Source organism: Aquarana catesbeiana, linkage group LG05 (genome assembly GCF_042186555.1).
Source record: "Aquarana catesbeiana isolate 2022-GZ linkage group LG05, ASM4218655v1, whole genome shotgun sequence".
Taxonomy (NCBI): Eukaryota; Metazoa; Chordata; class Amphibia; order Anura; family Ranidae; genus Aquarana; species Aquarana catesbeiana.
In genome coordinates, this window is record NC_133328.1 from 115851347 (window position 1) to 115879325 (window position 27979).

Genomic DNA, 27979 nt, shown 5'->3' on the forward strand with positions numbered 1-27979 from the left:
AGGCGCCATGCAAAAAACTCCTGGCTGGTTTTCCTTTTCATGGTGAACGGTTGTTTGGAGAAGATTTGGATATTCATATAATTTCAAGTGGAAAAAGTACCCTCTTGCCAATTAAGAAAATGAATAAAAGTCCTTCATTTAAACGGGCTGCTTCTCCAGGGTCAGGAGCATCAGCCTCTAGGCAGCCGTGACGGCCTCTGCCCTCAGGTTCAAGGGGTAAACCTCAGGGTCAACCCCAGGGACAGAAGAAGTCCTGGGGAAGGAAACCTACAAAGCAGAATGCTAAGGCCTGTTTATGAAGGGGAACCCCCCACTCGCGCAAGTGGGGGGGAAGACTTCTGCAGTTCTCAAGGGTCTGCCAGGATGAATTTTGGGACAGATGGGTGCTCTCCACAGTAGCTCTGGGTTACAAACTAGAGTTCCGGGAGTTTCTCTTCGTTTTTTGAGGTCAAACGTCCCCAAAGAGTCAGAGAAAAAGTAGTCTCTCATTCAAGCATTAGACCGGCTTTTGTCTCAAAGAGTGATCATGGAGGTTCCCATGGAAGAGCAGGGGTTGGGGTTTTATTCAAACCTCTTCATGGTGCCAAAACCAAATGGGGATGTCAGACCCATTCTAGATATCAAGGATCTGAACTGATTCCTTTATATCCGCTCGTTTCGTATGGAATCAATCAGGTCAGTAGTCTCCATCCTGCAAGGGGGTGAGCTTCTGGCGTCAATCGACATCAAGGATGCATACCTGCATGTGTTCATTTTCCCTGCTCATCAGAAATTTCTAAGTTTCGAGGTAGAAAAACTCAATTTTTAGTTCGTAGCTTTGCCTTTCGGTCTAGCCACTGCACCCCTGGTGTTCACAAAAGTTCTGGCTCCTCCTCTGGCCAGACTAAGGGCTCAAGGTATAACAGACGACCTGCTCTTGATAGACAAGTCAGTAGCCCACTTAGACAAAAGCGTGGTCACCACAGTCAACTACCTGGAAAATCTAGGTTGGGTTCTCAACCTAGAGAAGTCTTCCTTAAAACCATTAAGAAGGCTAGAATACTTGGGTCTGATCATAGATACAGAACAGAAAAGAGTATTTTTGCCACAAGCAAAGATCAGCGCCATAAAGGAGCTGGTCCAGGTCATCAGAGCAAGGAAGGACACTTCTATTCGCCTTTGCATGAGGTTGTTAGGGAAGATAGTGGCTTCGTTTGAAGCCGTTCCCTATGCTCAGTTTCATTCGAGACTGCTGCAAAACAGTATCCTATCCACTTGGAACAAAAATGTCCAAGCTTTAGACCTCCCAATGCATCTATCATCAAGGGTGCGCCAGAGCCTCAGTTGGTGGTGGTTAACCAAGAATCTGCAGAAGGGGAAATCCTTCTTACCAGTCACATGGAAAGCGGTAACAACAGATGCCAGCCTTTCGAGTTGGGGAGCAGTCCTGGAGGAGGCGACTGCCCAGGGGAAGTGGCCCAGATCCGAAAGGACCTTGCCCTTCAATATTCTAGAGATTCGGGCAGCACGCTTGGCCCTGAGAGCCTGGACATTCAGATTGCAGAATTGTTCTGTCAGGAGCCAATCCAACAATGCCATGGCAATGGCCTATATCAATCACCAGGGGGGCACAAGAAGTCTTGCGGCCCAGAGAGAGGTAAACCATATCCTAACTTGGGCAGAAAATCATGTTCCTTGCCTATCGGCAGTCTTCATCCCAGGAATAGAAAATTGTCAGACGGACTGCTTGAGTCGCCAGCAGTTGTTCCCGGGGGAAGTGTCCCTTCACCCCGATATCTTCCTGGCAATATGCCAGAGATGGGGGATCCCGGACGTAGACCTATTCGCATCCAGGTTCAACAAGAAGATCGACAACTTTGTGTCAAGAACAAGGAATCCTATAGCATGCGGGATGGATGCCTTGGTGACCCCGTGGGATCAATTTTCACTGATTTATGCATTCCCTCCTATTCTGCTGCTTCCACAACTTCTCCGCAGGATCAAGCAGGAAAGGAAATCGGTAGTCCTTGTGGCCCCGGCGTGGACCAGAAGGTCTTGTTATGCAGAGATTGTAAAGATGGCAGTAGGGGACCCATGGACCCTTCTACTACGTCCAGACCTGCTCTCGCAGGGTCCGGTATTCCATCCTACCTTACAAGCGCTAAATTTAATGGTTTGGCTATTGAAACCCACATTCTGAGAAAGCGTGGGCTGTCAGGATCAGTTGTATCTACCTTGATTAATGCAAGAAAGCCAGCCTCCAGAGTCATATATTATAGCATCTGGAAGGCCTATGTTTACTGGGGTGAATCCAGGGGTTGGCATCCCAGAAAGTATGTCATAGGTAGAATCCTTGCTTTTCTACAAATAGCGTAAGAAATGAAGCTGGTCTTGAGTACTATCAAAGGCCAGGTCTTGGCCTTATCGGTATTGTTTCAACGACCACTTGCTTCTTTTTCTCCGGTCCGTAGTTTTTTATAGGGGTAACGGAGCTTAATCCACCGGTTAAGCCACCTCTGAACCCTTGGGACTTGAATTTAGTTCTGTCGGTATTACAGAAACAGCCTTTTGAGCAGATTCAACATATTCCCTTGGTCCTTTTGCCAAGGAAGCTAGTTTTTCTGGTAGCCATATCTTCTGCAAGAAGGGTATCTTGTAAAGAGCCATATTTAATTATTCACAAGGATAGGGTAGTATTGTGTCCTCATCCTAATTTTCTACCAAAGGTAGTGTCAGGTTTTCATCTAAATCAGGATATTGTTCTACCTTCATTTTTTCCAGAACCCTGTTCTACGGAGGACTAGTCGCTACATTCGCTGGATGTAGTGAGAGCAGTCAAAGTCTACTTGAAAGCGACTGCTGAGATTCGAAAAACAAATCTTTTGTTTGTGCTGCCTGAAGGTCCTAGGAAAGGACAGGCAGCAGCGAAGTCTACCATTTCTAAGTGGATTCGGCAAGGAATTGTTCAAGCTTATGGTTTGAAGAGGAAGATAACACCTTTTCAAATCAAGGTGCACCCTACCAGGGCTGTTAAGGCTTCATGGGCAGTGCATCACCAGGCCACCATGCCTCAAATCTGCAAGGCCGCAACTTGGTCTTCAGTCCATACATTCACTAGATTCTATCAGGTGGATGTAAAAAGGCATGAAGATATTGCCATAGGCGCAGTGTGCTGCAGACTGCAGTATAGGTCCTCAAGTCTGATGGCGCCCTGTTTTTTGTTTGTGTCTCCCTCCCCTCAGGTAGCATTGCTCTGGGACATCCCATATAGTTATGGCTCTGTGTCCCGTGATGTACGATAAAGAAAATAGGATTTTTATAACAGCTCACCTGTAAAAATCCTTTTCTTGGAGTACATCATGGGACACAGAGGTCCCTTCCTGCTTTGGTTACACGTGTATTGCTTGGCTACAAAACTGAGGTTCTCCCAGTAATGGGAGGGTTATGTAGGGAGTGAACTTCCTGTCTTAGGGCCTGCAAGTGTCCATCACCTAAAGGTGGCCTATATACCCATATAGTTATTACTATGGCTCTGTGTCTCCCAAGAAAAGGATTTTACATGCAAGCGGTTATAAAAAAAAATCCTTTTTTTTTTTTTTTCAGTTATTTAAGGTTATCTCTGTTAGTATATATACTTTATTTTTGGTGTATTTTCCCTCACTGGATCTTCGTTTATGGTGATCACTTATGAGTGACATCTTTCACTTGTTTAAGGTTAATATGTTTTTTTTAATATACTTTTATATGTAAGCGCTTTATTATTGTTCATTTTTATAACAGATATAGCACCTTTCCATATATTGCAATTTTCACACTGATTCAGAACTTTCAAGTTCTTTATAATGCACATCCAGGATGTTAGTGATGAATAGCTGAAACAAGAAGAGGGTGTAAACACAGTCAAGTACTAGGGATGAGTCGAACATCCCCCGGTTCGGTTCTCACCAGAACTTGCGAACAGACAAAAAAATTTGTGCGAACACCGTTAAAGTCTATGGGACGCGAACATGAAAAATCAAAAGTGCTAATTTTAAAGGTGTTTGGGGACCTGGGTCCTGCTGCAGGGAACATGTATTAATGCAAAAAAAAAAAAAAAAAGCTTTTAAAAAAGACCGGAGCAGTGATTTTAAGAATGCTTAAAGTGAAACAATAAAAATGAAATAAATATTCCTTTAAATAATCATGCCGGGGGGGGTCCCCTTAGAAGGAAATAATTTAAAATTGCTCACGGCTGTAATGTATTGCCGGACCCCGGCAATATACATAAAGAAATCATTTACAAAAAAAAAAAACAGCGTGGGGTCCCCCCCATACCAGGCCCTTCGGGTCTGGTATGGATATTAAGGTGAACTCCAAGCCAAATTTTTTTTTTAAAAATGGCCTGGGGTCCCCCCCCAAAACCCATACCCGGCCCAAAAGGGCTGGTATGGACGGGGGGGGGAACCCATGCCGTTTTTTTTTTTAAATTCTGTCATAGGGCTCCCCTTAACCACTTTAATACACTATATTATATATTGTACACTGCACTATATACTCTGAACATCAGAGTGTGTATATATATATATATATATATACATACATACATATACACACACACACACACACACACACACACACACACATATACATACATACATACATACATACACACACACTATACCGACTGCACTATATACTCTGCTGAAAAATTGGGCCTTAGGTGTTGATGGTGGCAGAACACGGTAACCCCTCATAGTTACTCTTGTTGGGTGCAGGAATGGCCCCTGCTGTTAAATATTATTTCAAAGGCTGTCTGCCTCTCCTTGGAGGCCTTCCAGACATGATGGGTATTTTTTTTTTTTTTTAACACCGCACTACACTGTATTATATATTGTGTACACCGCCTGAAGTGTATTTGAAACTGTACACACTGTATTATATACCCTGTACACCGCCGAATGCACTGAATATATAGGCTACGCTGAATGCAGAATATATACATATACACACACTGTCATAATATATTTATATTATCTCAAATATACTGCCACTAACACCTGCCTGATCTAGCTCAATCTCTTTATCTCCATCCACTATATGGGTGCTGTGTAAGCAGCCTTACATAGTGTGGGGCGTGGACTTAGTCCCCCTGAGCCATAAGTGGCCAAAGGACAATGAAGCACGAGAGATGAAACATTTCAGGCCCACACCATACTCTATTAGATTGGGAGTTTATGGTGTTATCTGGTTCTACTTGTTATACAACAGAATCTGGGTGGCTTTCCCTTTAAACACAAACTGACTTCTTTTGCCATGCATAGGAAAGTAAACCAATTCTAGCATGTGGTATTCTGGGCATTTTTGGTGCTTGTATATTTTAGACTTTTTTTTTCTTTTAATTAGCTTCAATTAATTCTGAAAGAAAATGCACGCTCAGCTGTTACTTCTGCTGCATGTTCCATGACTGTAATACTGTTTTTGGCTTCACTGCTTTGGAACAAGCATGTAAGACAAGAAATCAGACTTCACACTTTTCTGTTCTGCATGCTTGTTAATGGTTGTTGACTCTAGTTACTAAAAACTGAATGACAGATTCCATTCCTCTGTAAACAAGATGGCAATGGCAACTTTCATGTTTCTAGCCTCACGGGCTGTCTTTAAACAGTAAAAGGAAATGATGTGATAAGATCCTTCAGGAGGAGCAACTGAAACAATCATATGAACTTAAAGCGGGGTTCCACCCAAATTTTGAACATTATCTCTATGCATTCTCTTCCTTGCCTAGATGCTGACATGCTGTGTAAAAAAATTTAAATCGCCGAAATTACCTTTTTTTTTCTAATCTTCTTAGCACTTCCTGGTTTTCCTCCCATGGGAGTAGGCGTGTTTCTAGCCTCTCCCAGACCTCCCACAGTCCCCTGGGAGCTAGTCTCAGGCTTCCCAGCATGCATTGTGCAACAGTGTCATCACAACGTCTCTGTGAATTCTGGGAGCACAGCATTCACCGCATCCAGGAAATGCATGCTTGTGGGCTTCAAATGCCCACAATGAAGATGGAAACCGCCTTCAGTGAATTTTATAAGTTATTCTTTACAACGAAATCGGACACAGGCGGTTTTATTACACAGAACATGTGAGTAGATAATGAGAAGAAAAGTTTGTGAATGAACTCCAAAAAAAAAAAACGATAGATAGGTGGACCCCCGCTTTAAAGTGACACAAAACTTTTTTTTCATCAATCTTTGTAAAATATCAAGTATGCCGTGTGTGTGTAATATATATATATATATATATATATATATATATATATATATATATATATATATATATATATATATATATATATATATATATATATATATATATATATATATATATATATATATATATATATAAATAAAACCAGTTCACACCATGAGGGACGCATTCCTGTGAAATTCAAATCCGATCCGGGTGCGATGCGATTTCAACCAATTCATTCGAATGGGCTGAAATCACCCCAGACCGCATCAAGTAGTGCATTCGCTACTTTACAAAACGCACAGCAACCAGATCACATGGTACTACTGTACCATGCAATCCGATGCAGGCAAATGCACTGTGATTGTGACCTGTGTTTAGGAGTGTCATGAACACCCTCTGAAGATCGCAAGTGCAGTGCAGTTTCCTGCACCACGCTCTGGTGTGAACTGGCCCTTAAAGCAGAGTTCCGCCTAAAAAAAAAAAAAATGTAAGTCAGCAGCTACAAATACTGCAGCTGCTGACTTTTAAAAGAAGGACACCTACCTGCCTGCAATGATCTCACCCAAAGCCGATTTGTCCCCTCGGCTCCGGGTGGAGGCGCCAGCATTTTGTAGACGCTATAACTTTTGCGCAAACCAATCAATATTATGCTGTGATTTTTTTTTTTTTACCAAAAATATGAAAATGATCACATATTGGCCTAAACTGATGAATACATTTTTTTTTATTTATATGTGGATATTTATTATAGCAAAAAGTAAAAAATAGTTTTTCAAAATTTTTGCTCTTTTTTGTTTATAGCGCAAAAAATAAAAACCAATTTCCTGTCTGTGATGTTGACTGTTCTGCTTTAATACTCTAAGGCAGTGGTCTCTAAATTGTGGCTCAGGGACCAGATGTGGCCCTTTGCTTGCCTTTATCTGGCCCTTGGGGCACTATTCCACCAACTGACACTATTCCCCCTGCTGACACTATTCTTCCAAATTATACCAACAGGCCCAAACTGGCCATAGGACACACCGGGCTGCATGTGCTTGTGGGGCCAAAGCAGCTGAGCTGCTCCTTGAGCCCCCGCCACTCACCCAGCCTCTCTGCGGCTGGCTGGCTGCCATTTCAGTTCGGCTGTTGGGCTGGAGGGTGGAGACTACAGGTCACGTTACCTGTGACCACGAAGGAGGAGGGAATCCACACTAGACGGGGCCGCTGGACAGAAGGGAAAGTGAGTGCAGCTCCCCATGCGTACACCTGGATAGGAGAAGCAACTGCATACACAGTAGAAGAATCTCTTTTTCTCCTACAGCCTCTGAATGCCTGCTTCTCATTCTCTCTCCCCCGTGGGCATTCAGAGGCTGTAGGAGAAAAATAAAGAGATGGATTCTTCTACTGTGTATGCAGCTGCTTCTCTTATCCTTATTTCTACTGCCCCCTAGTGCTCTAAGGCTCCCACCATGCTCTCAGGCTCCCCCCCCCCCCACCCCACATTCTCCCCATGCCTCCTGGTAAATATCCCATGGGCTGCTCAGTCTAAAATGCCGGGGCCTATTTTTTTGTCCCGGTCCAGGCCTGGATACCAACAACGGGGCACCATTCCTCCCAATAAGACCAATGATGGGGCATTGATGCCAGAGCATTTTCTACTCCCACTGGCCACAGTTCGGCCCCATAAAGCCTAAAAAGGACAGTAAACTGTCCCTTTGTTTAGAAAGTTAGGCGACTCCTGCTCTAAGGCGCTGACCTGCAGATAAAGAATTCCAACCTCACTCTTTAGCATTTGCTGCATACTTGTCAGGTCAGTTATGTAAAGTCATAAGTTTAGAAGGTCACCAACGGAAAAAAAAAAAAAAATAGCCCAATGAGGTTACCAGCAATTTATCGCCATTACCAAAAATAACACACAAGGCAACAAAATTAGGAGTTAAACTCTTTATTCCATTCAGAGGCATCTGGCAAGTGGAGCTGCTTGGGGGCACATTACAGATGAAAAATGATCCATGCTTTGCAGATATTAAACTCATGTACAGTATTACTTTCTACTGTATCTATTGCCAAAATACTCCAAGTTACCAAGTCTCAATTGAAAATAACATGATTACCACACTAACAGTCTAGAAATTGAAAGAGATATGACAGTATTTAAATCAGCAGATGTAAATGCAGCACCTATCTGTAAAGTAAAAAAAAAAAAAAAAAAAAATCATGGAAATAATCAAGTTATGTCTGCTTCAACATGTTAAGAAAAACATAGGTTGGGTCTATACTTAGGCCTCAACGAAAGTTCAATATGCTATTTTAATGACTTTTTTTTTTCCATAGTTCAGTATTTTTAAATCAATGTAAGAAAAATCCTAAACACTAAATGAAGTCACTCTTGTCAAGAAAAGAAAATTCAGGTTTCGCTTAAAACTACAACATAGGTTCTCCGTTCGTTTTTTTTTTTACGCATTTCTTTGAACCAAAATTAGTAAAGTATAGAGGAAGAATAAGAAAGAAAACACTTCAGACCATTTTCAAATAAGAAAAGAAAAGAAAAAAAAAAAAAACAAAAAAAAAAAAAAAAGAAGAAGATCTAAATCTGTACAACAATGATCTTTGGGAAATTACCTATTCTATGCAGAAATGCCTCTATTTCAATATGACTCTAAGAGGTAGATCAACAAAATGATGAATTTTTTTTTTTTTTTTTTTTTTTTGCTAGTTGTGCCCCTCAAATCAGTGCAGCATGGTGATTGTGATCATCTCATGCACAAAAAACATCACAAAAAAATAAAGGTTCAGAGGTAAATCGCATGGCTCTGTTAAGACCACACATACACACACACACGCACACACAGCAGTCTTTATGCACCATGTGTTGCCACAATTTCAAAAAACTGAGGTAGACTGAAGTTTATTGTAGAAACTTGAATGTGTAAATATTACCACAATCATCATTCAAATTACATTCTGAAAATTAAAAAGAATTTGGTAGCTTTCCTTTTCATCCCTGCTTTTTGACATTTTTTCTCTCCTCTTTACACCCTTGGGCTGCCAGAAGCGCAAAGCCAATTTGTCATCTTGCTCCTGGCAGCTGAAGGGTTAATGGTTGGTTGGAAGTATAAAAAAAAAATAAAAAAAAAAAAAGTGTGCATAAACCCTGCTGTAGCCATTTCAAACCAAAATAGATGGTTGTATTCAGCTTTAAACCTTCCAAGTGGCTTTGTGTGGCCCTTTTTTTTTTTTAATATAATTTTCTTTTAAATTCTTTTTTTTTTTTTATTATTACTGCGGCTGGATATGTAAACGTAAGCCTGTCTTTCGTGTGAATCAAACATACGTTTGACTCATCCCCTTTTCCCTCTCCCCCAGTTGTGGTAACTGAACATAATGTGTTGATCTGATGGGAAGCATCAGCCGATGGATATGAAAAAATAAAACTAAAAAAGGAATATATATTTATATATTTTATATATTTCTATGCTCCCATAGATCACGTGTGACTCTTTTTGTTTACCAAACTGACGATGAAGCTTGCTCTTTGAACAGAATGGCAAAGTTCAAAACGGGCTGCAAATGTTTTAATGTAGCATCGTTAGGTAGTGATGGTCAAAGGCACAAAGGGTTCATTGCATTCAACCAAGCAGCACAAAGAAGAAAAAAAAAAAATACCAAAAAATTTAAAACAAAAAAAGGGAAAAATTAAAAAATGGGGAAAAAAACATCTACTTTTCTAAAAAATGTATTCCCCAAACCCAGGTGGCCTATTTCCATCACTTCCTTGTGTTGTGTTCCCAGAAAAAGTACCGTTAAACTTTTTTTCATCCCATAGTAAAAGAAAAATAAACGGCATTGCTGTTATCAGTATGGTGGCGTATTTCAGTATCTATTTTTGAACATTCACTGAATTTTCTAGCAAAAATGATGGTGTGGAAGGCCTCAGGAAAAACCAAGGCAACTCCCCATCTTTTACTCCCATCAGCCATCAGCTAGTAGATGCCATCTCCAACCAAATATATTTTTTGTAGCACCTCTAGCTGGTAGCTGATATTTTATTTTTTTATTAAAAAAATAAAATGCTCAAGAACTATTAGCTTTATAAAGTATACAAAATACCAAAAAAAATTTAAAATAAAAATAAAAAAAGCAAAAAGGAACAATTTCTCATTGAGGTACTAAATGCCTGAGGTAGTTTAGTAAAATGCATATTCATCTTTTTATGCCCTGGCCAACACCATTCTACACTTCCCTTAGGTTATTCATGGCAGTGTTAAGTAAAAATGCAACCAAATTAAAAAAATGCCACTTTGTTCAACACTGGGACTAACACTTAATACTCTCAATACCCTTCAACGCTAACCCAGCCAATAATCCCACCCTCTACTATTTATAATTTCTTTTTTTTTTTTTCTTTTTTTTTTTTAAATACAACTGGACGTATAAAGAGCAATGCCTTTTCTTTTTGAACCAGAGAACTCATAAGAGAAAGCTTCATTAAACAAAGTTCTAAAATTGTCGGGGGAATAAGAACAATAAAAAAAGACTAACAAGGTTTATGTTAAACTTGTGAGAATAGATCAAAAGGGAAGTGAAGGGGTCCTTATTTTTTTTTCTCTTTTCTTTTTCCATTTTTTTTTTAATTTTTTTTTGTTTTTAAAGCTGGGTTTCAAAAGTTTGAGAGCCTAAATAATACATTCTCAGAGACAGTTTTAATGTTGCCTGGTCCTCAAACAGGTGACAAGCTAGATGGTGTTTTGCAACCACTTAGCACTGACAGGTGTCAATTATGCAGTCTGTCTTTGGTCTGGCATCTGTCTCTGTGAAGGGTCATTTTCCTGAACCTTTATTTTCGTCTCGGTTGGGGCTGTCCACTTTGCGCCGTCTTCTGCTGCTGCTGCTGTTGTCTTCTTACCTGAGCCAGTATTTCCTGAATTTTCCTCTGTGCAAGCTAAAATGTAAATAGAAGGGAATACCATGAATGCACTGAGGAGTTCCACTTTAAACAAAGCCTTTCCTTTAACAATTCAGATGACATTTGTATAGTATTGCATGGGAGATAAGGTATGCTTCCTATTCAGGCAGTTTTGTCATCCCTACAGCAGTCAAATATAGAGACAAATGTGTTGTATTACTGCGACAAAAAAAAAAAAAAAATCCGGGCTCTGCCTTGACAGGGGTAGTTGTGCTGTGCGGGAGAACTGTGTAAATATCAGAAATGGATAATCTAAATTTTATAGCAGATAAAATAGCTTGCATATGTATTTTTTTGTGTTCATTGACAAAGGATCATACCCAGCCTAGGATAACACCTACAATGCCTAGTATCCTAGGTGAATAGACTTATTTTCTTCAGCTCTGCTGTGTTAAAGGCTAACATTTTTGGCTAGCATTTATTTTCAATTAAGACTCTCTCCCTTTAATTGCAGCTGCCTGGCAGGGTTGTCCTCCGCCTTGTTTTTAAAGTACCAAATCCAGATTCCACTGGACTTGACACTGCTCACAGCAGCTGCATAAAACTTCTATTCAGTGACTTTGGTCACCTCCAGCCACCCGACCCGCTCACCTGCTACCGCTGTCTGGGCTTCTCGAGTACCTTGCCTCTTACTTTGAGTCTATATGTTGCCTTACCACAACAAAGTCACAACACGTTTGATACTAGACATGGATGGGACAGTCCTGCTGTACTGGGTGCCCCCAGCTCAGGGGCTGCATGCAGCATGCCTACTGTGATGGCACCAACATCTGCAGCCTGGAGTCATGTTGCCCTCTGCTCCAGGCATCTATTGCATTCATCTGGTGTAGCACTTGTTAGTCTTTTATCCATTGGGTGAGGATTTTGTACAGAAGTGGTGCATTCCCACTGTGAATCTTGCGGTGTCCCACCTTAAAGTGATTGTAAACCTTTTTCTAACATTAAGATAAACAGATTATTTTTCCTAGCTCTGTGCAATGGAAAAGGGTGAGAACAAAAATCCTATTACTTCATCCGAGTATTTAAAAAAAATAAAAATAAAAAAAAAGGGGAACATGAAAGGCTGTAGTACTATTTGTGTCTCCAGTATAAATGTACACTTTACATACACTTTATATACATGTATCCCATTTATTATTGCTGGAATAGTCATGTGATCTGACGCACCATAAAGCAGACACATACCTGGCTTGCATAAAAGTGACCTGTTATTTTAACAACCACTTGATCATTTTCATCTGGGGTTTGATCACGGGGCACAACTACTTCAGCACTTGTAAGATTCTGTAGCTCATTAACCTGCAACAAGATTACAAAGAATGGTCAATACAATCCTGAAAAAAAAATACATTATATTTGGAAAGATCAAATTATTTTAGTAATTCCTTAATTCTCCTTCACTCTCAAACCTATTCCACATTTAAAAATAAAGCCTACATACTGAGCATAAAAGCAAGGATTCCCATACATCATGTGGCAGGAAATTCACCCAAGGTGACATGATGCAGCACACAGAGAAAACCAAGTTCAGCTTATGCTGGCCATACGCTATACGAAAAATCGTCCGAAATTCGGTCATTTAGACAGTTTTTTCATTTTTCGGCCAGTTAATGGGCACAAAATCGATAATCGTTGGGATGTTTGAGCCGAAAAAACGAAGCACAAGTTTGGAAATTTTCTGCCGAACGAATGATAAATTGAAAGGTTAATGTGTTTCCCGTCCGAACTGTCTGCACTAGGTATATGTAAAAAAATGAAAAATGCATTCATTTATGTCCACTGAACAATTTATCGGTCATTACATGATGGCACCATCGTTTGCGCTCACGGCCGAATGTTCATTTTTTTAAATATGGGTTCAGCCGATTTATCGTATAGTGTATGGCCAGCATTAGAGATAATGGGCATGACTTCCTTGACACCAGATGACCTTTCCAGTTGCCATGACAACCAGGGTCCCTCCTGCCCCCACATAGGCAATTAATTGAAAGTTTTACAATAGTTTACTACATCAGCCTTCTCTAGCCTATATGGTAGAACTAATAATTTTACAATAAATTTTACAATAATATGTGACGAACGCGGGTGTCAGATCTCCGCCCTCCTCGCTAACTTGCAACGAAGGACCGGCCAACCTCACACCACGCTGTCACTTACGTAACAATGCCACTCTCAGCTGCGCCCAGCACAAAGATTTTCCAGCTTGCAGGACCACAATCTAGGTGCGAGCAACCTGAGAGTGATTGTCACTGGGCTAATTACACAATTAACCCTTTATCAGTTCAGCATCATTGGAACATACATCAGTTACCTTCACTAGCAAGGGGGCCTTCTCTCCCATCTCTGAAGAAGGAGGACCTTGCACTTCCACTCCACCCTTCCCCTCCCTCTGTCCATCTACAGGTTGCCCAGATATTGCTCGGGGAGCACATTGCATGGGGCTTCTATCCTTAAGGCTTCTTCCTCTAAGTGATTCTTTCTACAAGTGATATGCACATCATTCTCTGCACTAAGTTCTGCCTCACCTGATCATTCCTTCTGTCTCTTTACAGGTATGTGTCAGCTCATCCACATCTTCCACCGTTAACTGAAATTGGGATCTGCCTGCTGTCTCTGTGTGTGTGTGTCTCTGGTATGTGTCAGCTCATCCACATCTTCCACCGTTAACTGAAATTGGGATCTGCCTGCTATCTGTGTGTGTGTGTGTGTCTCTGGTATGTGTCAGCTCATCCACATCTTCCACCGTTAACTGAAATTGGGATCTGCCTGCTGTCTCTGTGTGTGTCTCTGGTATGTGTCAGCTCATCCACATCTTCCACCGTTAACTGAAATTGGGATCTGCCTGCTGTGTGTGTGTGTGTGTGTGTGTGTGTGTGTGTGTGTGTGTGTGTGTGTGTGTGTGTGTGTGTGTGTGTGTGTGTGTCTCTGGTATGTGTCAGCTCATCCACATCTTCCACCGTTAACTGAAATTGGGATCTGCCTGCTGTCTGTGTGTGTGTGTGTGTGTGTGTGTGTGTCTCTGGTATGTGTCAGCTCATCCACATCTTCCACCGTTAACTGAAATTGGGATCTGCCTGCTGTCTGTGTGTGTGTGTCTCTGGTATGTGGCCTTCTCTATCTGTTGCCCTGTGCGAACAACCATGACATTATTTGTTGCTCTGACTGTCTTACCCAAGTTTTATGTGTTGATCTTATCTTGGCCTCTTGCTATTCTGACTTTTGAAGCAAAAAGTCCACTTTGATTGCTAGGCACTCTTATAGTCACTCATGATTAATTAACAAACTTCAACCCCTCCCTTATAACAGTATATATTTGAGCATCCTTAAGGGGTGAGCACATTGCTCGGGGAGCACATTGCATGGGGCTTCTATCTCTAAGTGATTCTTTCTACAAGTGATATGCACTTCAGCGATTGCACGAAGCAAACAAATACAGCAAGCTGCACTGGAAAGCAGCTAACAGACTGCAGGTGACCCTGTCTCTCTATTAAGCTCTCCTTCCACTCTGTAACATGCACTCTCTACCACTGCTTCTGACATTCCTCTCCTCTCTCCTCAAACTCTTACCTTCACCCCCCTTCTCCACCCGCCTGCTTATACATATCACCCTGCCTTCTGTCTTCTCCCTACTACTGCTCTTACCAACTCTCGCTCATTCTACATCCATACACTGATAAAACCTCCAATACTCTGAGACATGCCCCTTCACATAAATCACAGTCCCACATTACCTCCCTCACCCTCCTGCTTCTCCTAATCTCTGGTGACATATCCCCAAACCCTGGGCCACCATCATCTGTCTTTGCCCATCGCTCCCATCCCCCTACACCCTCTGGCAGGAGCCGCAACCCACAGAACTTGGTCTCTATTCCTCTTTCCATAACCAGCCCCCCCTTTTCCTGTGCCCTGTGGAATGCACGTTCTGTCTGCAACAAACTCACCGCCCTCCACGACCTCTTCATCACAAATTCCTTTAACCTACTTGCCATTACTGAAACCTGGCTTCATGAATCCGATACTATTTCTCCTGCTTCCCTCTCCCATGGGGGCCTTCTCTGGACTCACTCCCCCAGACCAAGTGGACGGAAGGGAGGTGGAGTGGGAATCCTTCTAGCCCCATGCAGCACCTATCAGGTTCTTCACCCACCTCCCTCTCTGACACTCTCTTTTGAGGCACACTGCATTCGTCTTTTCTCTCCCATTTCTCTAAGAATTGCTGTCATCTACCGGCCCCCTGGACCAGTATCAGCCTTCCTTGATGACTTCTCTGCCTGGCTACCCTACTTTCTCTCTTCTGAAATCCCTACAATTATTCTTGGGGACTTCAACATCCCTGTCAACACTAACACTACTATTACTTCTAAACTTCTCAGTCTAACCTCATCGCTTGACCTGAAGCAATGGATACAGGCTCCTACCCACTCCAATGGCAACACCCTTGACCTTGCCTTCTCCTATCTGTGCACTCCGTGCAACCTTTCCAACAATCCACTCCCACTCTCTGATCACCACCTTATTAGTTTTGCTCTCTCCTTGTCTTCCACCTCTTCTCCCTCCAACCGCCTAATGCCGCGTACACACGGTCGGACTTTTCGTCTACAAAAGTCCGACAGCCTGTCCGACAGACTTCCTGCGGACTTTCGGCGGACTTGCAGCAGACTTTCTAACGAACGGACTTGCCTACACACGACCACACAAAAGTCCGACGGATTCGTACGTGATGACGTACACCGGACTAAAATAAGGAAGTTCATAGCCAGTAGCCAATAGCTGCCCTAGCATGGGTTTTTGTCCGTCGGACTAGCACACAGACGAGCGGATTTCGGGGTCCGTCGTAGTTACGACGTAAAGATTTGAAGCATGTTTCAAATCTAAAGTCCGTCGGATTTGAGGCTGAAAAAGTCTGCTGAAAGTCCGGAGAAGCCCACACACGATCGGATTACCAGCCAGCTTTAGTCCGTCGGCGTCCGTTGGACTTTTGTAGACGAAAAGTCCGACCGTGTGTACGCGGCATAACAGTTACACGTAGAAACCTTCGCCACCTCAACCCTTCTCTTCTCTACTCTGCTACTGATCACCTCTATGACAAAATCTCCCCCCTGTCCTGCCCCAACCTAGCTACTTTCATCTACAACAGCTCACTGTCTTCCTCCCTAGACAAGCTGGCCCCCCTCACTACACGCAGAATTAGGCCCCGACTGCTACAACCCTGGCAATCAGATGACACCAGAAGTCTCAGAAAACGTAGCCGCGCTCTTGAGCGCCTGTGGCATAAGACTAAGACCCAGGAAGACTTCACACAATATAAATCTGCCCTCCTAAAATACTACTCCTGCCTTCACACTGCCAAATAGACCTACTTTATCACACTCATCAACACCTTCTCATCCAGTCCACGTCAACTCTTCTCTACCTTCAACACTCTACTCTGTCCTCCACTGCCTCCACCCACCAACTCACTCACTGCCCAGGAGATTGCCAATCACTTCAAAACTAAGATTGATACAATTCATGAGGAGATCGCCAATGCGCAAAAACCTCCCCCATGCAACACCCCATGTTCACAGACACAATCATTACTTCCCTCATTCAACCCTGCTACTATTACTGAGGTTGCTAAACTTTTATCTAGCACTCATCTAACCACTTGCCCCCTGGATCCTGTTCCCTCGCAAATGCTACGCTCACCCTCTGACTCGATTCTACGCTCTCTAACTCACATTTTCAACCTCTCCCTCTCTTGTGGCATCTTCCCAAACTCTCAAAAACATGCGCTAGTCACCCCCATACTAAAAAAGCCCTCACTGGATCCCACCAATCTCAACAACTTACGTCCCATCTCCTTACTCTCCTTCTCCTCCAAACTTCTTGAAAGACTGGTCTACAACCGACTAAGCGACCATCTGACCATGAATAAACTTCTTGATCCCCTTCAGTCCGGTTTTCGCCCTCAACACTCCACGGAAACTGCTCTTCTTAAACTCTCAAATGACCTACTAATGGCTAAAGCCAATGGACACTATTCTGTACTACTTCTCCTGGATCTCTCTGCTGCCTTTGACACAGTGGACCACCCCCTCCTCCTCAAAAAACTCCACTCCTTTGGTCTCCGTGACTGTACTCTTCGCTGGTTCTCATCCTACCTATCCCACCGCTCCTTCAGTGTCACTTACAACTCTACTTCCTCCTCTCCTCTTCCTTTTTCCGTTGGGGTCCCCCAAGGTTCTGTTCTTGGACCTCTCCTTTTCTCAATCTACACCACCTCCTTGGGTCAGTTGATTGCCTCCCACGGCTTTAAATATCATCTCTACGCTGATGACACCCAAATCTATCTCTCCACCCCCCAGCTCTCTCCATCTGTCTCCTCACGCATTACCAACTTACTAGCAGACATATCAGCCTGGATGTCACATCACTTTCTCAAACTCAACCTATCCAAAACCGAGCTCATGATATTTCCTCCCTCAGGTGCCACTTCCCCTGATCTCCCTGTCAAGATCAACGGCTCAACTATCAACCCATCTTCCCACGCCAAGGTCCTAGGTGTAATCCTGGACTCTGAACTAACCTTTCGACCCCACATTCTATCACTATCCAAAGCTTGCCGCCTCAGTCTTCGCAACATCTCCAAGATACGCCCCTTCCTAACCAATGATACCACAAAGCTTCTAATCCACTCCCTGGTCATCTCCCACCTTGACTACTGCAACTCCCTCCTCATTGGTTTACCTCTAAATAGGCTATCCCCACTTCAGTCCATCATGAACGCTGCTGCCAGGCTCATCCACCACACAAACCGCTCAGCGTCTGCTACACCCCTCTGCCAATCCCTCCATTGGCTGCCACTCAGTCACCGAATTAAATTCAAGATACTAACTATAACTTACAAAGCCATCCACAACCTGGCCCCCAGCTACATCTCTAACCTAGTCACAAAATACCAACCTAAGTAATATAAGTGTAGCGCTAAAGTGAAAGTGAAATTTTAAATAATTTTGAATAAATAATGTGGGTGAGGGTGAAGGATGGAAAGTAGTCAATCTATATCTAAAAAGACGAGTGACCCCATTCAATCCTAGACACAAAAAATGTGTATGATGAGTGATTATAAAAATAAATTTAACCACATCTAAAAGCCCTTATTGGGTGAACAACTGAGGAACGCACTCTTCCTTCCAATGAGTGCGTGCGCCGAGATGACATCCACATCGAGGCTTGGGAAATAGAGGTGAACCCATCGCTTTATCCCCCATTGGCTAATTGAGATAACACATGACCCTGAATGGAGCGCACGCCACTGATTCAGGAAGTAAGTCTGCATGACGCTGTAACAGCTGTTTTCAGTTGAGTATTACAATATATGTTTAAAAGCGTGGAGGTGGCAGGATGGCATACACCCCAGCCGAAGTCTTTGTGGACGAAACCGGTCGGGTTTCTTGCTGTACCCAGCCACCTATACCACGCTTATTGTTTTTATACCCATCTTTGCAATTTGAATCGATTCTACAAAGTTTTTTATGGATTGTTTGACGATCTTGAGTGATCTAATAAACATCATTTTTTAATAATCTTTGGATTTACACTATGTGGAGGCTCCCTGTTTTCTCTTTACACGTGGTCCATGTTTGCTGACAAAGACGCTGACCGTGGAAACCGTCTGGGCAGGTCCCCAGCCCTCCATCTGATGTACAAGCTATTTTCACACTGTCATCCATCCTAAGACAGTACAAGCTTATCTGACTCACCGCCCACGGCCTGTGAGTCCACCGAAGTCGGTAAGAGTAATTTATCCCTTACTTTGATCTGGATGTCTATTGTGATGATATCTGCCTTGGATTCAAGTTGGGCCAATTACTGTTTGCATTATATGGACTAATTCGTCATATTTATGTTGTTCACTTGGGAGTCATATCTCCCCACCAACATTACGGACACTTTTGTTACTATTTATGCAAATTTATTTACACAAATCTTGATATTTTAATATAGAATTTGTCGTCACTATCCATCATATACATTGTGATTTTCTGTACTTTCTCTGAGAAGAAAGAGTGTCCCACGTGCTTTTAGATGTGGTTAAATTTATTTTTATAATCACTCATCATACACATTTTTTGTGTCTAGGATTGAATGGGGTCACTCGTCTTTTTAGATATAGATTGACTACTTTCCATCCTTCACCCTCACCCACATTATTTATTCAAAATTATTTAAAATTTCACTTTCACTTTAGCGCTACACTTATATTACTTAGTTATTGTGCACAAATTAGTCGTTTTGTAGTGTTGGCTGCTACCTTGATGGTTTGGATTGGCGCGGTCTTTACATATTTATTTGACAAAATACCAACCTAATCGTTCTCTTCACTCCTCCCAAGACCTCCTGCTCTCAAACTCCCTCGTCACCTCATCCCATGCTCGCCTTCAGGACTTCTCCAGAGCCTCCCCCATCCTCTGGAATGCTCTACCCCAATCCGTCCGATTTTCTCCTACTTTATCCACTTTCAACAGAGAAAGGGTGACCAACTAATTTAGGAGAAGGAGCCGTGCCACGTCCAATGATCTATAAACACAAAACAAAGGGTTCCCCTAGGTGGACTTTTCCGGCACTTGCATAGGCAAAGAAAGTTTATAAAATTAGAGAGCGTTTGTATATAGTAAAAAACATATAATTTTATTCGTGTTGAAAAATACAATTGTTAAAAACAAGCAATAGATATCTAAGGTAACATAGTAAAACTATATAGTAACCATGATGAACAACACATAATGAGTCGTGATGAAAAGCTCTTCTCAAGCCCGACGCGTTTCGGGGTAATTAATATTTGTAAGGTCCTTCTTCAGGGGCATAGTTGAGAGAGAAGGGTTCATCTGAGCTAATTGAAAAAAGAATGAAAGGGAAGGGGGTCAAGTATTGGTAAGGCTTTCAATAGATCTCTAATGAAAGGTTGGGATGATCGATTGATCACCTACCTGAAGATATATGATTGTTTGCTTGTGAAAAGGAGATTTTTGCTAAAAGCAAAGAGAACCACGGAGAAGGGGCAGGGTATGAGAGTAAGCAGTGGTGGTGTAGCTAATATGGATGCTGGTACTTAGATGGTGAGAGATGCAGGTTGGTAGGCTGCAGTCACCATAGAGGAGTGTGACAATACTCCCGTCCCGCCCGACCCGGGCGCGCGCAAGCCAGAGCGGTGTGCTGGGGTCACAGGAAGGCGTCTCTAAAAAAATGAGAAAATATAAAGGGGACCTTTAGAGAAGATCCATTGTAGGTAGGTTGAGAGGTAGTAGGTGAATATATAAATAAATAAACTGATGAGAACGAGGTAGGTGATGAGGAAAATGTTGAAGATAATATATATGTGAGCAAGAAAATTTAATGACTAAGATGCACTCAATAGGGGCCAACAGAGAAGGTCCAGCTGTGCATTATATTAAAGTAGCAGAGTACATATGTATACATATGAGTGTTAACTCAAAGGTTAATCCTACTGTAGAGTAGAAATAGATACATATCTCAGAGTAGGTGTATGGTATGCATAAGTAATGGAGAATTCCATATTATGTATTGAGTAGCAGCTGGGATAGTATAATTAAGTTTAACAATATATGTGAAGTGTATGAAGGACAAATATGTAGTTACAAAACCCATATAAGCATGCTCCCAAAAGCCTGCAGGGACCAGAGTAAGAGCAGGCTAGGAAGTAGTAAGGTGTAGCTGTAGGTCTGAGGGGGGGAGGTGATAACTATACTTGAAAATTGGGTGCTAGGGTACAAAAGGAGTAAGAAGAAATAACTGGAATATCATACCTTAGATGAGAACAAGTGTTCATGAAGTCAGCCTCACAACCAAGCGTCCGGCGTGTGTAGTGCCTTGGCAGGGAGTGAAAGAGGCTGGTTTAAATGATGTGAAGGTTCCAATCAGCTGGCGTCGGAACGAGGCACAGCTGTGTTATGGAGAGCATAAGCGGAGACGTCCTATATTGACCCCCCGAGGCGAGGATGCGCGGCGCCGCCCCAACAGCGCATGCGCGAGCGCAATGGCGTCTGGAGCAGCGTCGCGCACACCCGCCCCACCGGCACGGAAGTGCCACCCCGGTGAACTGCGCATGCTCGCTGGAGTGGCAACATGGAGGCAGTGGGCGTGGGGTGGAGAAACGCCCAAGTACCTCCCTAGGCGCCGCCCCAGGAAAGAAAATCCTGTGGCGGCTTTCCGTGCCGGGCAGCCGCTCTAGCCACCCGCGCCCAGGGGGGGGCGGGGGGAGGGGGGGGATGTGTCACAACAAGAACCACAGGGGAGAACATATGGAGAATTGTGTACCAACAAGATGGGGTAAACTTGACCAGATCACAATTGTTTATATTCCTACAAGCATAAAGAATTGAAAAGGGGGGGGGGGGAAAGAAGAAGGGTTTTTTTTTTCCCCTCCCCCCTTTTCACTTCTTTATGCTTGTAGGAATATAAACAATTGTGATCGGGTCAAGTTTACCCCATCTTGTTGGTACACAATTCTCCATATGTTCTCCCCTGTGGTTCTTGTTGTGACACATCCCCCCCCCCCCTCCCCCCCCTGGGCGCGGGTGGCTAGAGCGGCTGCCCGGCACGGAAAGCCGCCACAGGATTTTCTTTCCTGGGGCGGCGCCTAGGGAGGTACTTGGGCGTTTCTCCACCCCACGCCCACTGCCTCCATGTTGCCACTCCGACGAGCATGCGCAGTTCGCCGGGGTGGCACTTCCGTGCCGGTGGGGCGGGTGTGCGCAACGCTGCTCCAGACGCCATTGCACTCACGCATGCGCTGTTGGGGCGGCGCAGCGCATCCTCGCCTCGGGGGGTCAATATAGGACGTCTCCGCTTACGCTCTCCATAACACAGCTGTGTCTCGTTCCGACGCCAGCTGATTGGAACCTTCACATCATTTAAACCAGCCTCTTTCACTCCCTGCCAAGGCACTACATACGCCGGACGCTTGGTTGTGAGGCTGACTTCATGAACACTTGTTCTCATCTAAGGTATGATATTCCAGTTATTTCTTCTTACTCCTTTTGTACCCTATCACCCAATTTTCAAGTATAGTTATCACCTCCCCCCTCAGACCTACAGCTACACCTTACTACTCCCTAGCCTGCTCTTACTCTGGTCCCTGCAGGCTTTTGGGAGCATGCTTATATGGGTTTTGTAACTACATATTTGTCCTTCATACACTTCACATATATTGTTAAACTTAATTATACTATCCCAGCTGCTACTCAATACATAATATGGAATTCTCCATTACTTATGCATACCATACACCTACTCTGAGATATGTATCTATTTCTACTCTGCAGTAGGATTAACCTTTGAGTTAACACTCATATATGTATACATATGTACTCTGCTACTTTAATATAATGCACAGCTGGACCTTCTCTGTTGGCCCCTATTGAGTGCATCTTAGTCATTAAATTTTCTTGCTCACATATATATTATCTTCAACATTTTCCTCATCACCTACCTCGTTCTCATCAGTTTATTTATTTATATATTCACCTACTACCTCTCAACCTACCTACAATGGATCTTCTCTAAAGGTCCCCTTTATATTTTCTCATTTTTTTAGAGACGCCTTCCTGTGACCCCAGCACACCGCTCTGGCTTGCGCGCGCCCGGGTCGGGCGGGACGGGAGTATTGTCACACTCCTCTATGGTGACTGCAGCCTACCAACCTGCATCTCTCACCATCTAAGTATCAGCATCCATATTAGCTACACCACCACTGCTTACTCTCATACCCTGCCCCTTCTCCGTGGTTCTCTTTGCTTTTAGCAAAAATCTCCTTTTCACAAGCAAACAATCATATATCTTCAGGTAGGTGATCAATCGATCATCCCAACCTTTCATTAGAGATCTATTGAAAGCCTTACCAATACTTGACCCCCTTCCCTTTCATTCTTTTTTCAATTCGCTCAGATGAACCCTTCTCTCTCAACTATGCCCCTGAAGAAGGACCTTACAAATATTAATTACCCCGAAACGCGTCGGGCTTGAGAAGAGCTTTTCATCACGACTCATTATGTGTTGTTCATCATGGTTACTATATAGTTTTACTATGTTACCTTAGATATCTATTGCTTGTTTTTAACAATTGTATTTTTCAACACGACTAAAATTATATGTTTTTTACTATATACAAACGCTCTCTAATTTTATAAACTTTCTTTGCCTATGCAAGTGCTGGAAAAGTCCACCTAGGGGAACCCTTTGTTTTGACTTTATCCACTTTCAGACGATCCCTGAAAACTCATCTCTTCAGAGAAGCCTATCTGGCCCCCACCTAACAACTGTACATTCATCTTCTCAATCAGCACATCACCCACAGTTATTACCTCTTGTATCTCTTGACCTTCCCTCTTAGATTGTAAGCTCTAAGGAGCAGGGCCCCCTGATTCCTACTGTATTAAAGTGTATTGTATTTGTACTGTCTACCCTCAAGTTGTAAAGCGCTACGTAAACTGTTGGCGCTATATAAATACTGTATAATAATAATAATAATACAATAGCAAAGATGTGTGACTATGCCTTCAAATGCTAGCCAAGGAGCCACACATCATCTACAATAAGCAGGGGATACACTACGAATAGATATTTTCATTACATCTCGCACATGGATTTTACACAACATCTACGGCACTCTGGAAAATATAAATTTGACTCAAGTTAAGGAAAATTAAAATTCTGCCACAAAAGGTAGTTATGCCAAGAATGGGTCTGATCGACATTGCCCATCTGCCTTTGTGAATATACTACTTTTGAAACTTACAGTTTTGCCTCCCTTGCCAATAACACGGCCAGCGGCATATGAAGGAACTTTAATATGAGCCTCAAGTTTTACTTCTTCCTTGGGTCCAAAGAAGTTTTCTTCTTTAAGTTTACCATAAATCCTTCCTTGAGCCTGCAGACAAAAGTTCAAGTTAGAAAAAGATTTCGAGCACCACACAGACTGTACATGAAACAATTATGCATATTTATATTCAATTTTTTGCTAGTGGTTTTAGCTACAGATGAAATATTTACAATTAATATGCCCCTTGTCCCAGTCTAGGATACAAAGAATGTGTGCAGTGTGCAAAAAAAGATAAACAACTCTTAGTGAGGTGCATATTGGCTTGCCTGGTTCCTGGCAGCTATCCAAGCCTTGTTTCACCTTCCAAGTTCTAGATTTGCTTACCAAATTTTCATTCTAAAATGATAAAGTTGTCTGTTGTACATTCCATTGAATAAACACAGGCATTTACACATTATGTCCTGTTCTGGTGCCAGGATGTTGCATGTGAAAGGAGAATTAGCTTCCGATACAAAGTGCAAAAGACCTCACTTTGGTTGGTACTTGTCCAATGCTTGTGATGTCATCAAAGTATTTTTAATCTGGGATTTTCATGTCATGCGACTGTCTAGATCTAGACTGAAAGCTGGTTACAATTCAGAGTTGCCACAAGTAAAGGCAAGAGACTTGCAGAGGCAATTCTGCTTTTAAAAGGCTCTTTCCTTCTCATGCACAATGAAAGTGCAACAAGCCAAACTCAAGATTTTGGACTGGAATGCCAAGTTATACTTTACAGATATAAAGAATAATTGTCATTACAGATCATGTATCCTATATGGTAAATAGCAGCTTTCCTAAAGCAGCTGGTAATAATGAAGGACATGGCAAAGTTGTTCATTCTTGGTGGGCAAGCATATGAAAATGTTCTGTCCTGTTGCTAGATGGGCATCTCTAGTTTATACTTGGGACAGTATCATAAAAGGTGGCCAAACAAGAACGTTGAAACATATCAAATATGTCCAATTAAATAATGTTTACAATACACCTAAACAAATCCAGACAAACCTTTCAGTCTTTGGCTAAAAGGGCCAGTCAGTATTTTTTTTTCTAAAATACAACTTCTGTAGCCTGTGGGCAGATTTTCCCACATTTCCTTTGTGGTCACAGCGAAAGGAATATCTTCACACACCACCCCCCAGTATAGTGTTTTTATTGCAGTCTGTCCTCATTGGGGAGATCTAATTTTCTGTTTGGTTAATAGAACAGGGTTGATGCAAAATCTCAACAGGGATTTAAAAATAAATACCAAGTATATAGGCTTTCTTACTAATCATAAAAGCTTTGGCTACTTTGAGCTTTAACCTATACCACCAGCAAGGACACCATACTAGACTGTGGTTGTTTTCCATGTGTCACTCAATACAATGCAGCTCAATGGACATGGCATGAACAAGCTCTAATGTCCTGCATCAATCAGCATGCATATGGTAAACAATACAATTATGGGTCTCGCCCACAGATAAATGCTAGTGGCGCACTGCCAAATTCCACTAACAATAGATATTGAGTAATCTAGTATTGTCCATTTCACTTTATTTTCATTATCTGTCCCACAGCCTTAAAAGGACTACTGCATGTATGAAACTTACCTTAAACTGGGCTTCTGGTGGTCCAGTGATAATCACCATCCTCAGTTTGGCATCTGGTCCCTCTGCTGGAGCAATCTATAATTATTTAAAATAAAAATAAAGATAAGAACATTCACATATTTAAGGATAACACACCAAAAACCCCAGAAAGCATTACCTTGATAGAAGCTCCAGCAAAACGTGAAAGTTGCTTGATGTGTTGTCCTTGCTTGCCAATAATTGCTCCAACAGCTAATGCTGGGATGAATAGATGAACGGTTTCAGATTCGGGTTGTTGCTGCAGAGAATAGCCAAAAGGTTTATGAATGGATATTAAGTATAAAGTTCCAGAGATTGGTCTTATCTGCCTAATCAAATGTATTCTCAGCAACAAGAAAGCTACGCTACAGGTGCTACCAGAACTAAACAAACTCTTTGGGTACCCAGTTATAGCCCAGCAACTCATAAGCAAAATTAGGGGCCAATATAGGAGAAACACCATTTCTCAGTATCAGAAGCATCCTATTGCACACAGATTTTCCCAAATGTTGAAAAATCTACAAAAGCTGATAAAGCCCCCCTTCCACTAGGAGAATAAACATTTCAAAACAATGTATTGATGGCCATCATAAAGCAGATTAGCGCATCTACTGCAAAGAAAAATTAAAATTACTTTCTTAAAACACTTTCTTTTTTAAATTTAAAGGGTGTATAAAAAACTGTTAACCACAATCCCTCTTTGGACAGATTATGTAGTCCAGAGCATGAAGGGTTTAAATCAACCTCAAGGCTTGTATTTATTTTCTTTGACCAACTCAGTTGTCATGTAAATGTGATCCAGGCAGCTGTAGAACCCCCTGATCACTGTTTGCAGCGCGAGCAGTGTGGTGCCCCCCCTCCGTTCCCCAATCTCCTCTGCTGTGAATGAAGCTGGAAGCACTCATCTCTGAGCGATTCCAGATTCAGAGCTGTCATTCCCTGGCTGCTGTGCCTGGGGAAGCAGTTAATAAAGCATGATCTGTGCTTGATTAGCTGCAGTGGAAGGCAGGGGGGATATTGGGGGGGCCAACATACCATAAAGAGGACCTGTCATGTGCCCATGCTATCACATATGTGGCTTGCTAGCCCCCTTGTAATAATAAAATGGAAATAAGAAAAAAAAATATAATAAAAGGGTAAAAAAGATTAAAAAAAGAAAAAATAATATATAACTCCATTGCCTTGCACACACTCGCAAATGCAAACACGGCACTGGGTGCACACAAACCGATGCGCTATAAAAGGTATTTCAAACAGTGCCTATTGATAATTTTGGGTACCATCATTTTTCACCATTGTGCGGGGCATGCAGTTTTGAGACTTGACACATTTAACATCTATTTACTCTACACTATCTCATCTTTTATTTGATAAAGTAAAAAGTCATTCTAGTGTGTTTTTCCTAAAAATATAGAATGATAAACAGCTGTGCAAATACTGTGCAAAACATTAAAAATTGCAACTAGAACATTTTTATACTATAAGCCCTCATGCACACAGGCTGCTAAAATAACGTTATGAAAACGCCAGTATTTTAGCAGTGACTTTTTTCAGCGTTTTTGTAATAGCGTTTTTGAGCGTTTTTCCGCGTTAGCGTTTTTGAGCGTTTTTTTTTTTTTCAAATTTTTTTTTTTTTTTCAATGGATCAAAAACGCTAAAAAACGTTGGTGAATGACGTTTTTGAGCGTTTTTACAGCTGAAAAACATCTCTCAGAACCCACTGGTCCTGGGTTTTTTTTACAGCTTAAAAACGCCTATGCCACTTGCAGCTCAAAAACGCCTAGGTGGGCATGAAGCCATAGACTAACATAGACAGGCTTTTTTAAGCTGCAAAAAAAGCTCAAAAAAGCAGCTGTAAAAACGTCCGTGTGCATGAGGACTAAGGTCTCTGCTTTCAGAAAATATATAAATGTTCTGATTTTAGCAGATGTGCAAAAAAGTGAAGAGATTGCTCTACAGGAAACTAAACAATTAATCCAGGATGCATTGGTTTTCTGAAGAGACCACAGAAGAAGCCGTTTGTCTTTACATGCTGGACCAAAAAATTCCAGAACAGCCCTTTCTGAATGATTCCAAAAGGGGGGGGGTGGGGGGGACAAGCAGAGCCAGGAACGTTGGTGGTGGTCCCCAGAAAAGGAAGATCAGGGCTGCTCTGTGCAAAACCAGGTAGAACATTTATAAAAAGAAAAAATCCTCAACAATCACTTTATTAGACAGGTACACCTGCTGGAAGTAAATGTAGATATAACAATTTTGTCAGGTAGATTATATTCCCCTTTATAAAAGTATGAGCATTATGTTCGCTTTTAAAGCAGACTAAGGCCTGTTGGCGGTATTCTGACCCGGTCATTTCTAAGTCCTTAC

General features: G+C 42.3%; 1 protein-coding gene across 1 annotated transcript in view; it reads right to left on the reverse strand.

The window, feature by feature from the left end:
• Positions 1-8109: 8109 nt before the first annotated feature.
• IGF2BP3 (insulin like growth factor 2 mRNA binding protein 3) overlaps positions 8110-27979 on the reverse strand; it is a 140214-nt gene continuing 120344 nt past the window's right edge. The window contains exons 11-15 of the mRNA XM_073630098.1: positions 25755-25874; positions 25598-25672; positions 23946-24077; positions 12332-12445; positions 8110-11122 (exon numbers count right to left, since the gene is read on the reverse strand). Coding sequence (XP_073486199.1) covers positions 11018-11122; positions 12332-12445; positions 23946-24077; positions 25598-25672; positions 25755-25874 — 546 coding nt within the window. The 3' untranslated portion in view covers positions 8110-11017. The remainder of the gene's footprint in view (positions 11123-12331; positions 12446-23945; positions 24078-25597; positions 25673-25754; positions 25875-27979) is intronic.